General features: G+C 42.4%; 4 protein-coding genes across 4 annotated transcripts; 2 read left to right on the forward strand and 2 right to left on the reverse strand.

Annotated features, from left to right (window-relative positions):
- Positions 1 to 1,271: 1,271 nt before the first annotated feature.
- On the reverse strand, positions 1,272 to 3,747 carry BDB00DRAFT_111278 (malate synthase A). Its single transcript, XM_053116097.1, has 6 exons — positions 3,614 to 3,747; positions 3,097 to 3,536; positions 2,861 to 3,005; positions 2,593 to 2,763; positions 2,095 to 2,517; positions 1,272 to 2,008 (listed from the first exon to the last, which is right to left on the reverse strand). Exons 2-6 carry the CDS (start codon positions 3,476 to 3,478, stop codon positions 1,477 to 1,479), a joined length of 1,653 nt encoding a protein of 550 aa, XP_052973807.1. The 5' UTR covers positions 3,479 to 3,536; positions 3,614 to 3,747; the 3' UTR covers positions 1,272 to 1,476.
- Positions 3,748 to 5,297: 1,550 nt separating this feature from the next.
- BDB00DRAFT_853321 (inorganic pyrophosphatase) lies at positions 5,298 to 6,974 on the forward strand. The gene is made up of 7 exons (XM_053125624.1): positions 5,298 to 5,372; positions 5,481 to 5,596; positions 5,687 to 5,806; positions 5,947 to 6,160; positions 6,270 to 6,397; positions 6,473 to 6,558; positions 6,645 to 6,974. The coding sequence occupies exons 1-7, from the start codon at positions 5,309 to 5,311 to the stop codon at positions 6,790 to 6,792; spliced, it is 876 nt and encodes a 291-aa protein (XP_052973808.1). The 5' UTR covers positions 5,298 to 5,308; the 3' UTR covers positions 6,793 to 6,974.
- Positions 6,975 to 7,649: 675 nt separating this feature from the next.
- On the reverse strand, positions 7,650 to 8,616 carry BDB00DRAFT_792581 (uncharacterized protein; the record flags this gene model as incomplete). The annotated part of the gene is made up of 3 exons (XM_053121133.1): positions 7,650 to 7,681; positions 7,708 to 7,944; positions 8,028 to 8,616. 3 exons carry the CDS (start codon positions 8,614 to 8,616, stop codon positions 7,650 to 7,652), a joined length of 858 nt encoding a protein of 285 aa, XP_052973809.1.
- Positions 8,617 to 10,102: 1,486 nt separating this feature from the next.
- Positions 10,103 to 11,678, forward strand: BDB00DRAFT_774209 (guanine nucleotide binding protein, alpha subunit; the record flags this gene model as incomplete). Its single annotated transcript, XM_053120139.1, has 8 exons — positions 10,103 to 10,288; positions 10,369 to 10,538; positions 10,621 to 10,749; positions 10,886 to 11,015; positions 11,098 to 11,251; positions 11,347 to 11,431; positions 11,504 to 11,531; positions 11,607 to 11,678. Coding segments are annotated over 8 exons (954 nt in total), but the record flags the coding sequence as incomplete, so codon positions are not given.
- Between the last annotated feature and the right edge of the window lie 1,868 nt (positions 11,679 to 13,546).

Raw genomic sequence — 13,546 nt, forward strand, 5'->3', positions numbered from 1 at the left:
CCGAATCTTCAGGGCATTTTCTTGTGGAATGGTGATAGCTGTTGCATTTGACATAACTCTGAGACCCATCACGTTGATGGAGCTCTCAAATTCGCCTTTATCGTCATTGCTCTTGTCGTTAATATGTTATCGCAAATGTCATGTGTCTCTTTCTCCAAGGATTTTTGCGCCAAAAGAATCATGGTATCATCATTTTTTAGGTTTTCAGTGGCGACGGTTGGTGATTCATAGGCGTGTTCGCAAAAGTTTAAGATTTGATCTGGTAAAAATGGTGGTGGCCTTCATGAGGTTGGAACGCGTTAGCGCTTTATCATTTCACATATACGGCAAGTCCACTTGCAAATATCCTACATAAGCCCTATCGGTGAAAGGAAGCTGACACATTCGTGGGACAGTACATACATTTTGAAAGATTTTAAATTTTTTTAACATGTTAGTGATGAGGGTTGAAGTGCGTGCTTGTTTAAGTCCAAAATATTGCTTTATCTATTGGCAACGTTCGCAGCTATTATATATTCGCCCCTCTATCTTACTCGAAGAACATCGTCGCCCTGTTCTAATGATCAGTAAAGATGCAACACTATTATCATACTCAAGTGCATATTGACTAGTATTGACAAGTGATGAGACAATGCTAAGCAGTCATGCAGCGAATTTAGATGCCCTTTGGTATTGCTTTTTACCTTGCTTACATCTAATGGATCGTCTCTTTTTCTTCCCTTTTTCATTACATATGATATGTCCAGATTACAGTCCACATCTTTATACAGGAAGTGATGCCTCGCTAGAATAGATGTAATGCAGTAAATACTTCAAAAAATTCAATATTATAAAGAAGTGCTCTTGCATGTAAAATTATTGTTACTACTGTCAACAAATGGATTGACCGGGTGTGTTAACAGCACCGTAAAGTTAGTTATATTTGACTTGATAACAGCAGCACCGTGCCCATGCCAAAAATGGATACATACTTTTAAACTTATAAGTGGAAAATTCGGAGGTGATCAAGTTATCGAGTGGGAACTGTAGCGTCCAATAGTGCCATGTTCTATTTTGTCGATGCTTTCTGAGGAGTTCGGTGAGCTAGCTCAACAAGTTCACCTTCTGTTGATAACCCAAACTGCATCGTGAAATAACACATAATGCAGGCGTAGGAATCCATCAAGTACCTGGTGGTATTTCAATATAAAATGACGTAGAGTAAGCGTAATACTGAGATCTGATACGACTTTAGAATGGGATTTGTAATTATACTGACACTACTCCAGTCATGATAACATTCCAGCTCTTGCGTACGCATTCAGTGGTACAGTCATTCCAAATCAGAAAAAAATAACTTTTATGTACAGCGTTTTATTGCGAGTATACTTGGCCAGCAAAAAAGGTGGGAGAGAAGTTCAGGAAACAATATAAGTGGGAGAATTGATAGTGAGATAGAAAGTTAAACAATAGGAGATTCAAATGGGTATGGCTAATTTACAACTTGGCGCTGTTGATGGTGGTGACGATATCGTCGTAGAGGAGAGTGGTCAAGAATTCGTCATACTTTTCGCCAGTGATGTTGGTAGCAAAGGCGGCCTTAGCAGCTTCGTACTTGCTGGAGGCGTACTTGGCACCCAACTGCTTCTTGATCTTTTCGGTCTCTTCATCCAAAAGCTGGAGCATGTACTGAGGAGTGGCGGTCTTACCCTCGGCAGTCTTGGAGTTGTGGCGTGCCCACTGGTAAAGCTGGGAACGGGAGATTTCGGCCGTGGCAGCATCTTCCATCATGTAGTTGATGGGCACACATCCGACACCCTTAAGCCATGCTTCCATATAACCGAGACCAACGCGCAAGTTGCTGCGAATACCTTCTTCGGTGATCTTGCCTTCAAAGTTCACGTTCAACAAATCGTTACGGGAGACGCGGACGTCGTCGCGGCGGATATGAATTTGGTTGGGTGTTGGCATGTTTTCGTTGAAAATGCCCATAGCGATATCAATAAGCTGAGGATGGGCCACCCAGGTGCTAATTGTGCCGGGCGATTAGTGCTCATTTCATCGTAAAAAAAGACAAATGCAATATAAGGAAGATCTGAAGTAATGATAACGTACCCATCATGACCAGCAACGACTTCGCGGAGTTTGTCAGCACGGACCTTGGCCATAGCAGCGTCGTTAGCAGCAGCATCGTCCTTGATGGGGATTTGAGCAGCCATACCACCCATGGCGTGGACACCACGCTTGTGGCAGGTCTGGATGAGCAAGCGGACATATGCATCCATGAAAGGGACGGTCATGGTGACTTGAGAACGGTCGGGAAGGACAAACTCGGGGTGCTGACGGAAACGCTTGATGAAGCTGAAGATGTAATCCCATCTGCCGCAGTTCAAACCAGCCGAGTGGTCGCGCAACTCGTAGATGATTTCGTCCATCTCAAAGGCAGCCATGATGGTTTCAATAAGGACAGTACCACGGATGGTACCGCGAGGAATCTGAATCATGTCCTGGGCGACGTTGAAGATATCGTTCCAGAGTCTAAAATCATAGCCCTCTCATTAGTATCCCTTTGATTCCCAATTCTGTCCTGGCAACCGGCTTATTGTAGTTTACCTCGCTTCAAGGTGAGACTCCATCTTGGGAAGGTAGAAGTAAGGGCCCTTGCCACGCTTGATCAATTCCTTGGCGTTGTGGAAGAAGTAGAGAGCAAAATCAAAGATGGAGGCGGAGGTGGGTTCACCATCAACCAAGACGTGCTTCTCAACCATATGCCAGCCTCTTGGTCTACAGTGATGAAAACGTTAAAGCGAGTGTGTCAGCATACAATTCCTGCGGAGTTGCATTTTCACGTGCGAATTAAACGGCTTTTCTTCTTGCTTACCTGACAAGGAGGACAGCGAGCTTACCGTCCTTGCGCAAATTGTATTGCTTGCCGTTAGGGTTGCTGAATGAGATAGTCTCACGGATAGCATCACGCATGTTAACTTGACCGTCAACCATGTTCTCCCAAGTAGGAGCAGACGAATCTACATATCATAATATGATGGACCAGCGTGAGAAAAATATATACTAAGAATAACTTAAAATTATAACGTCTCCAAGTGTACTGTTTTATACCTTCGAAATCGGCCATGAAGGTCTTTGCGCCCGAGTTCAAGGCATTGATGACCATCTTGCGGTCAACGGGACCGGTGATTTCGACACGACGATCCTGGAGACCAGGAGCAGGAGCAGCAGCGCGCCAGTTGGGGTCGTTACGGATGTAGGCGGTCTCGGGCAAGAAGTCGGGCAAGACACCACGATCAAGAGCTTCCTGGCGGTAGACACGCTTCTGCAAAAGGGCCTTGCGGGTGGGGTTAAAGATGCGCTGCAAGGTAGCGATGAACTGCAAAGCCTCAGGAGTGAGGATCTCTGCTTGCTTGGGGGTGACAGCACCGATAACGGCAACACCGGGAACAGTCGACTTGAAGGGCGTGGCGGCAGAGGGTTGAGCAGACATGATGTGTATGAAAGGAAGTGAAGAAAAGAAGAACAGAAAAGAAACGAAACTATCAAAACTAAAGAGAAGAAGTTGAGTTTATATAGGTGTTGGTAAAACTGAAATTGTGAGAGTTTTTTTCAATGGATCACTTGCCGCTTCAAAAAGTGGTTAAGGATGAATGATGATAATTGTGATTATTGTATCTATGCGTGTCTGTGTGGAGAAACACGGACTGACTAATGAGGAAAGTTTCGAGTGACGGCCATTCCACCGAGTTATGCTCCACTCTGTAATTTTTTTTTTCAGGCATTATTGTCAAAGGCAGTTATAGAAACAAAAGAGGTGAGAGACATCACATGCCTTTGTTATCATCTTCACATGGAGTAGCCCGGAATAGTATTGGCCTTTTATATCTTCCTTTATCGCCATTTACTATTGAATCTCGGTTAATTTCATAAAGAAGTCTCCTCCTGGCTTTATACGACGGATCGTTTTTCTAAAGGTTGATTATTTGGGCTATTTTTTTTTTGTTGGGCTGACCTAAAACGCTATATTAAGCGCATGGTTCAACGAAATTGATTATACCCCGTTGCAAAACAGATCGCATGGCAGCTCCAGTCCACTCGTTTGGAGTTCCGACCGGATATCCTCCTAGCGCCTCAAGGTATTTCCGTGCAAAAAAAAATCGTGTAAAAGGAAATGATATGGATGATGTAATGGGTATTATGCAAGTCTCTTTTTCCATCTCGCCCATTACCACGCACCCACATACCCCCCATTGGATACAATCTGACGGGCCATGTCCTGCTCTTTCTCCACACGTTTCCTTTTTGTCATGTTTCCCAAACATGAAAATGGGAAATGTGTAACGCTTATTCCCCGCCTCTCGCTCCGTGGAAAGCCGATCGTCTGGGAGTAGAGAGAGAAAGTACCAATCAAATTTTGCTGTGACTATTCCCTACATTTTTTTTGTACTTCAGCAGCTTATAACAAAATTTTTTCTGACGACGGATACTTTTACCTCTTTCTTCTTCTTTCCAACAGTAAAGGTATAGTTTTTCATTATCTAGTTACAAGTGTTTGACCAATATGAAATAAACGGGTCGCGTTTACGAGTTATATGGCCTCCTTGGCTCTGTGTGAATTTATGCGGAACTGTTCGGATGCACGTTTTGGAGTGGAAAAGAGAGAGAATAGGGAAAAAGGTTCTTATAGAAAGGGGGTGGAAGAAAAGGGAAAGGAAGGGTGATTAGAGTTAGTTGCTTTCTCTGCTGGGATTACACCCATATATTTTTTTTTATACACACGCAAGTTATCATTCGCTCGTTACTCGCTGGCTCTTCCATAGCCTTTGGGTTTCATTGCTACTTGTTTAGCGCTTGCAATATTAAAATCAGACGGCTGTTTGAGGACTGACGTTATACTTTCTGTTGCGTCGGACTATAGGTATGCTGTTCTACATACATATATATACTTTTTTCAAAAATAAGAAAATGATAAAATAAAGGAACACAATGGAACGCGTAGAATTTTACTTTTCTGTGGCTTCTTTACAAAAGTGATACGTGTTTCGGTACATGTTGTAATTGCTATGGCAGCAAAATTTCTATGACAAGAAACTTTCCATTGCGATAAGTTTCCATAGCAACAAGTTTTCCACAGCAGCTTTTCCATATCAGCAAACTGTTTTTTTACTTGGCAACTAATTGACGGAGCTTACATGTGCAGTTATCAGCAGCCAATTACGTCTAGAATCGAGTTTATGGCGTCATCGATCGCGCTTTGAGATATTATATAATTTTTTGACTTGTAAAGTGGTGGCTCATCTCCCTTTTTTACTTGAAAGCAATGGCTGAATATACTTCCCGTCAGGTTGGCGCTCCCAACACCCTCGACTACCGTGTCTACTTTGGTAAAGTCAAATAATATATGTTATTTTTCTTTAAGCGTGCAGCCCACCCCTGTCATGCGTGGTGTATGGAAAGAACAAAAAACTGATGGAGTAAACAATGGTTTATAGAAAAGGATGGCGTTCCCGTCTCGCCCTTCCACGACATTCCTCTTTTCGCTAATGAGGAAAAGACCGTTTTGAACATGGTTGTTGAAATTCCTCGTTGGACCAACGCCAAGTTGGAGGTATGTATGCAATCTATATCGCTATGTAAATAAAAGGTTCGACCCAGTTTATGGTTAAAAGTGACTTACACGTATTATGTAATCCAATAGATCAGCAAGGAGGACGAGTTTAACCCTATCAAGCAGGACACCAAGAAGGGCAAGCTTCGATTCGTCCGCAACTGCTTCCCCCACAAGGGCTACATCTGGAACTATGGTGCTTTCCCTCAGGTACGTAATGATTATAATAGCTTGAGGGGCAGAATGGGAAGACTTTCAAGGCTTGGCTTTGAAGAGCTTTTTTTAGCACTGGCTCTAGTGACAGATTTAGAACTTGGACTGATCATCACCCTGTTTTTCGGGAATCATAGACCTGGGAAGACCCCAACCAGCAACATCCCGAAACCAAGGCTCGCGGTGATGACGATCCCATTGACGTTATCGAAATCGGTGAGCAAGTTGCCACCGTTGGCCAGATCAAGCAGGTCAAGATCCTTGGTGTCATGGCTCTCTTGGACGAGGGTGAGACTGACTGGAAGGTCCTTGCCATTGATGTCAACGATCCTCTTGCCCCTAGACTCAACGGTATGTGTGAGAATGATTTAAGCTTGTTATGGACTTCACGAGATAGATATATAGTTGAAGGAAAGTAATCAAGTGCACATACTTATGGGATGCTGTATTGTATGATTAGATATTGAGGATGTTGAGAAGCAGTTGCCTGGTCTTATCCGTGCCACCAACGAGTGGTTCCGCATCTACAAAATCCCTGACGGAAAGCCCGAGAACGTCTTTGCTTTCAGCGGCGAGGCCAAGAACAAGGTAAAGTATCATGCTGGAGATAACAAGGCGGAGGCCGGTATGAGGAAAATAAGAAACTAACGCTTGTCAAATTAGAAATACGCCACTGATGTTGTTTTGGAGACCCACGAAGCCTGGAAAAACTTGATTAACGGCACCTCCGAAAAGAAGGAAATCAAGGCGTAAGTTGCTGTTACTGGGTGGTGTTATCGAGCTGCATAATGACATACACAAATAATAACCCAAAACAAAATTTGTTTTTGTGTAGCACCAACGTCTCTGTTGAGGACTCTCCCTTCAAGGTTGATGCTGACGCCGAGGTTTGCACCAGCATCCCTGCTACCGACGTTCAGGCTCCTGCTCCTATTGATCCCTCCATCGACAAGTGGTTCTTTATCAGTGCCCACAGCTTGTAAATAACCTAATCGTTTTTTTCAAAACGTACTAGAACACACACACATTCGCCCTGCACGCTATCACCACAGCCATGACCACCATATTCTACATCTCTACACATTTCAAAACATCAATCATGTTGTTTGTTCTAAAAAAATAAAAATGAGACAGTGACTCAGCATTATATCTATTCTTTACATCATAATTTAAAGCTGCTAATTTTATACACAGTAGTATTTCTTTATCTTCATATTCCTAATCACGGGGGAAGTTCATCTGTTGTCGCCGTTATTTGTTTCGCGAAATAATCATCTCTTTCACCTGCTGTTGGCTCGTCTGGGTGACACCAAAGCATTCTTGAAAATCTATGCGGAGCAGTTGCGGCAATGCTTGAACCAGTGCCATAAGATCGGGTTCAGTAGTGGAAAAGTGGCATTGTTGGAAAGTTAGTTCGCGTAGCTCTTGGAGTCCAAGTGTAACGATATCGCTTGTGATATTCCAATCCGTCAAGACCAAAGTGTGTACATTTTGACAATGCTTCAGCACCCTTGGAATAAATTTATGGTTACGCGTTTCCTTGTCTTTGCTGTTATAGAGTCGCAAGTATTGCCATGATTTTAAAAAAGATAACGACTGCATCGCTCGTTCGGTATCATGTTGCCAGGCATCTTTGGATATCTGTACGGATGCTATTGTTGACACCACTGTGTCACTGCTGTTGCTTGTAGCAGAGGAGAAAGGGAAAACTTTCGCTGCTAATGTCTCCTTCTTTGGTGCTGGTTTTGGATACGTACATGTCAGTGTACCCAGCAAAGGGATTGTGAATATAAGTGTCTCCAAACATGGAAACAGAATGCGCAGCCGTCGCTCCGTGTAATCACTCATCGAGGATGACAAGGTTACATTTAACTGTTTTAGGGAAGACACCGCCACACCATCTTGATGCTGTTTTAGAGAGCAAGGAATTTCCTGCACGACATTATCATCATCATTGCCGTTGTCGTTTGAATAGGGATGGTATACGAGTCTTTCCAAATAGCCCCGTTTCATGATGCCAGAGTTGAGAACATCGGCAAAAGTGACGCCTTGGACACGATGCAATTCGAGCGTTTTCAACTGAGTTCCAGCAGAAGACAAGTCCAAATCGGGCGAGATACTGCCGCCATGGCAAACTGGCGTGTTACAAAAAACAAATCATTGGTGTTATTGATGGATTTCGTTTCTCAAAGGTTAATACAGCAACTATGCGACTTACTAATAGATTTGATCGTAGTGGAATATCTTATCCATGTAATTGAATCGGCATTATACAGCACGACTGATTTGATCGGCTTGCTCCGCATATACAGTTGATACGAGTTCCATAACCGTTGTGAAGCAGGACGGTCTGCATGGTATCGTGGCGGATTACGGATATCGACACTCTCCCACATATTGGGCCAGTCCTGAAGGTATATTCTCCAATGTTTACAGACAGCCATGCAGCGCCTTCTATCTGCAAAATCCAAGTTTTCGAATATCGAAATGAAAATATGGCGTGGTACAGGGATGCTATTATATTTTTTGCGGGACAATCGTCGCTGCTGGCCAGTAGTAGTATCATCATTATCACAGAGCTGGCCCTGTTCGTTCTCATAGCGATCCTGTAAGGTGCCATAATAAGGGTCTGAACGGGGCACGGCCAAAAGACCCTGATGATATGCTTCTACGGCGTAATGATGCTGGCCGATCTGCATGTACACACTGGCCAAGCGTAGGTACCCCTTGCCGCATGTTGGTGCCAGATCAATCATATCAAGCGCATAAGCATAGGCGACCGCGTTCATCTGGACATTTAAAGCCATGGTGTACATAGGGTCGATGGGCGCGAGCAGTAGGGCATGATACCATGTGCGCAACATGGAGGAGATTGAGGAGGAGGATTGATGCAAGGTGGAGTTCTTTGCACTGTCCATAGGAGGAGTGTTGGTAGGCAATATAGAAAAGAGAGATTGTAGTAGTCCGTAAGATAGAAGAGAAAGTTTGTTTAGGAGAGGAAGAAGGAAAAAAAGGAATTTGTGTGACAGTCCCTCTTTTTTCGATTTGCGTAGTACCTATGGCAACACTGCTAGTGTTGCTAGGTGTGAGCGAGCCGAGTGAGTGTATACTACATACTAGGATTTGAGGCTTTCGCGGTTGATGCGAAGCATGGGAAAGCGTCATTAACATGTGTTTCTGTGCCCCCGTTTTCCTCCTTGCTCTTCTCGCTCTGTTACCCATCTGCACGTCTCCCGCACGGTGGGGGGTGTGTGTGTGTGTTGCTATGTGCTAATGATGTTCCTTCTACGTACTATGCAATACAAACCGCTGGGGTTCTCTTTTTTCACGCAGAGAGAGAGAGAGAGAGAAGAAAGGAGAGAAAGCAATATGGGGAGGTGAACCACGATTGCTGGATTATGTAATGGCTTTGGAAGGTAACTCAAAGACAAGCAAATTATTCACACCCGCATCTGTTGCCTGTTGCTCTCTTGGCTGCCAAGTACACGCAATGGTGACCGGAGGCGCTGCCGCGAAAACACAGATGCACACGCAAAAAGAAAGAATGAGCAACATTCCCAAAAGACAAGGGCCATCGCTAGATAGGGCGAGCGAAAGAAAAGACAAAGAATAGAAAAGGCTTCGTGCTCATGTTCGTCCCATTGATCGAATGGTGTTGCTCCTCCCCCACACCAAACACCCCCCCCCCACATTTTTTTTATTTCCCCCGAACCTTCACCCCGGAAACGCTCTTTTTTTCTTCTTTCGTTCTTTCGTTCTTCCTATTGTCCTATGGTTTTCTTTCTCCCCCTCGTATCCCTTAAATAACGCAGCAGCAGCAGCAACAACAACAACAACAACAACACCACCACCACCAGCACTAGCAGCAGTAACAACAAAAGCGAAAAAGAGAAAGAAACGGGCCAACCCCACCGAGAAAAAAGAAAAAAGCCAACCCGTTTTTTCTTTTTCTTCATTACCTCTTTTCTTTTCACTATTCGTTTTTCTCTCACAAGGCATTGCCCATCTTATTTTCACCATTCCGTCACGACCGTCATATTTCTCGAAACTGTTCTATCTGGAAGCCATGGGCTTATGTCTATCGTCCGAGGAACGAGCAGAACGGGCGCATAGCCAACGAATCGACCACTTGATTGAGGAGGATAGTCGACGATTGAAACGCGAATGCAAACTCCTGTTACTCGGTACATAAAAAACACACACGGTGTACAATACAACATTGACAACAACGTCTTGCGCCAACCTTACAACTCCACTAACTTACATTAATAACGACGAATCTTTAATGGTTTAGGTAGTGGAGAATCTGGGAAATCGACGATTGTCAAACAAATGAAGATTATCCATCAAAGTGGATATACAAGAGACGAACTCTATACGTGGCGCGCTACCGTATACCGCAACGTAATGGAGTCAGCACAAGTATTGGTTTCGGCTGTAGCAAAGTTTGAATATGAATACGAAAACTCAAAGAATAAGGTAAGTTTTTCATCAACCTTTTTGCTGCAGTAGCAATAGCGTCCATTGTAAGCTAATAATGGATTGTTATCGAACATTAGAAGCATGCAGAGCTCATTGCAGAGTACGATCTGGCTGGGCCAGATAACACCGAACGACCGCTTGATCCTAGCCTCGTGGAAGCTGTAGCCAGTATATGGAAAGACGGTGTTATTGGGCGGTTACTAGATCAAGAAGCAAGTCAATTTTACTTGATGGATTCTGCGCCTTAGTATGTCCATCTTTGCATAACACATACTATCCGTCGCGTGCTCAATTGGGCGCTAACTCTGTTATTGACAAAAACTATATAGCTTTTTTGATGAAGTAAAACGTATCGGACGGCCTGATTATGTTCCCAATGTTCAAGATGTCCTACGAGCACGGTCCAAAACAACTGGTATTACAGAAACAAGGTTTAAAATGGGTCAGATGAGCATTCAGTATGTATTCCCATAGAAGCAGGGAGGGGGTGGTGATTTGCTGTGTCATCAAGAGTGTTATTATTGCTATTTCTATATCGGTATATTGATTATGTATGTATATTGCCTCTTCTCTTTTTTCTTTTACTCCTCAAAGCATGTTTGATGTAGGCGGTCAACGATCAGAACGAAAAAAATGGATTCATTGTTTCGAAGCAGTAACATCCATCATCTTTTGCGTCGCGTTGAGTGAATATGATCAAGTATTATTGGAGGAGTCCCGGCAGGTTAGTGTTTTTGACGAAGAAACCCCTGATCTGGGTAGTAGTTTAAGGTCATTAACAGATCTACACACGCATCTTTTTATAGAATCGAATGATGGAAAGCTTAGTATTATTTGAATCCATCGTCAACAGTCGATGGTTTTTACGAACTTCAATTATATTGTTTTTGAACAAAATCGATGTGTTTCGAACAAAGCTTCCAAAGGTTTCTTTGGAACGCTATTTTCCTGATTATGGAGGTAATTTCTGAATGTGATATGTACAAAAAGCAAAAAGAGTTATCTGCCTTGTGTCCGTGTGAGTAAAATAACTCGATCTTACTTTTGATAATTAGGCGGACAAGATCCTGCGAAAGCTGCAAAGTATATTCTATGGCGATTCACACAGACAAACCGTGCCAAGCTCAATATATACCCGCAGTAAGTGTTTTTATGCAAGATCAGAACAACCGGGCAAAGTAAGCTGAAATTAAGCTCTAATTCTATTTTCAGTTTGACACAAGCAACGGATACGTCCAATGTAAGCGTTATTTTACTTCTCTTCGTAGAAAGAGATAGATTCCTTACTCACATGGCATTATTTCCTTGTTATTAGATACGCTTGGTATTTGCAGCAATCAAGGAAACTATCTTGCAGAATGCGTTGAAAGACTCAGGCATTCTGTAGTAGAGTACCTTCCTTTTCACTGACCACCTACCTACTTACCTACCTAACTACTTACGCTCTTCCTATCTTTTTTAATTTATTTTCTCATTACTATTACCGTTAGTATTTCCCTATGGGAAACACCCTCTTAATTACTTCTGTTGTACAGCATATTTCTAACCTTTACACAAGCCTATATTAGAAAAATACTTTCTCTATGTCTTCCCTTTCCGATAATGCGCTCCTTATACACCTCTTTTTCACATATCCATTAGATCATATTCACCTTTTGTCCTCTTCTTCCTCGTCCTCCTTAATCCTTCTTTTTTCTTTGTATTATCTATCTTCTACGTTGAGGAGGGTGTGGATCCTGGTGCTAAACCCCCTTCTCAAATTACCAATCAGTACTACTGTTTACTTTACAAAGCATACCTATCAGATAATGTTAAGTCATCGAATCCATTGCTTCCTTCTTTTTCTCTATTCTCTGACACATGATAAGCACTTCGTACTTTGTGTACTCTAATAAAAGCTACATTCACATGCGATAACAGCTTATCATAATTATCTTGGTACAGTAATACGTAATAATCAGTGCTATGAAGGTGTCATTTTTGCACCACCATAATATGATGATGATGGTGAGTGAGTATCATATAATCAATATAAAAGAGTTTCAAAGCTTTCAACTCCTATGTAGTAAATTACATGAAAAGCTAAAAGCTAAAACGAGTGACTTCTTTCCTCCTATTTCTGCAGGGATAGAATATTGATGCGTTGCTGATCTGGTTTTTTATTATATACTTCATCACGAGCATCATGCTACCGCTTGCTCGGACGGACAGACCACGTTAAACGTGCAGGTTTTAGGAGAATATAGTTTTCACTGTTGTGTTTGCTGATCTTCATATCACCGATGTACACTATCCTTTATTAAAGCTGCCATATGTATGATGGTACTTCTACCGTCTTGTATACGTACAGCTTTATAGATGAATACTGTAATAAGAAAAGAGAATTATAATCATACACAAGTAAAAGAGCATAACGATGTTGTATCTATAATGATATGTTGTCGCTGTACTTCAGCACTAATTCAATTATGGATGTGCGGTATCGGATGTACATAAAGTGCGTTCAGTTAATAATGTGTTCTCCATGTGCTTGGCGCTGGATCTTTTAAAATTTGCAATTAATGCGTGATTTCGCTCCATCACAGAGTCAGTGTCGCCCACTTATAACGACTGGCTCGTATCTTGATGAAGAAGCAGCCCCTTCTCCATCTCGTCCTTTTTCTGCTTTGATAAATTGGGTTAGACCCAGCATTATTCGGGACTTGTCTGCGCTCCTAATCGATATCATATGTATGTATGTAATATGTAAGCTCTTTTCTTCATAGATTTCGTTATATGATATCAAGTGGTTACACTTGACATTTGAGAAAGAATAGAACGCAAATATAGTGTGCAGAAGTGCTTATTGAAAGCGAACTTGAATGTTCTTATTGTTGGTACTGTACATAGTCAGCAATAAACTTACTACAGTAGATATGATGTTTGAAGGGATTTTCAATATCAGTCTAGCGGTCGGTGAGCATCAACTCGTAAGCAGTCTAATAATAAAGGTTGAAGTGTATGAATGGCCACGCGTTCCGATGATGATGATATGCATATCATAGTGCCGCTCGTTGCTTTGTTTTACACATTTATACTGTAATAAAAAACAAATATTCAAGCAGATGTGATTTGACGCGGGAACCTTATAAGAATCCCTCATTTTTAAAGTTATGTGGTCTAATACACCATAAAAGTCTTTTCAGAACAATATGCAGCAGCTTATGTTGCTATTAGAATTCACCAATGCAACGAGCAACAATATTAAAAGTTGTA

The sequence above is a fragment of the Zychaea mexicana genome, assembly GCF_025766255.1.
Source record: "Zychaea mexicana strain RSA 1403 chromosome Unknown BDB00scaffold_135, whole genome shotgun sequence".
Taxonomy (NCBI): Eukaryota; Fungi; Mucoromycota; class Mucoromycetes; order Mucorales; family Lichtheimiaceae; genus Zychaea; species Zychaea mexicana.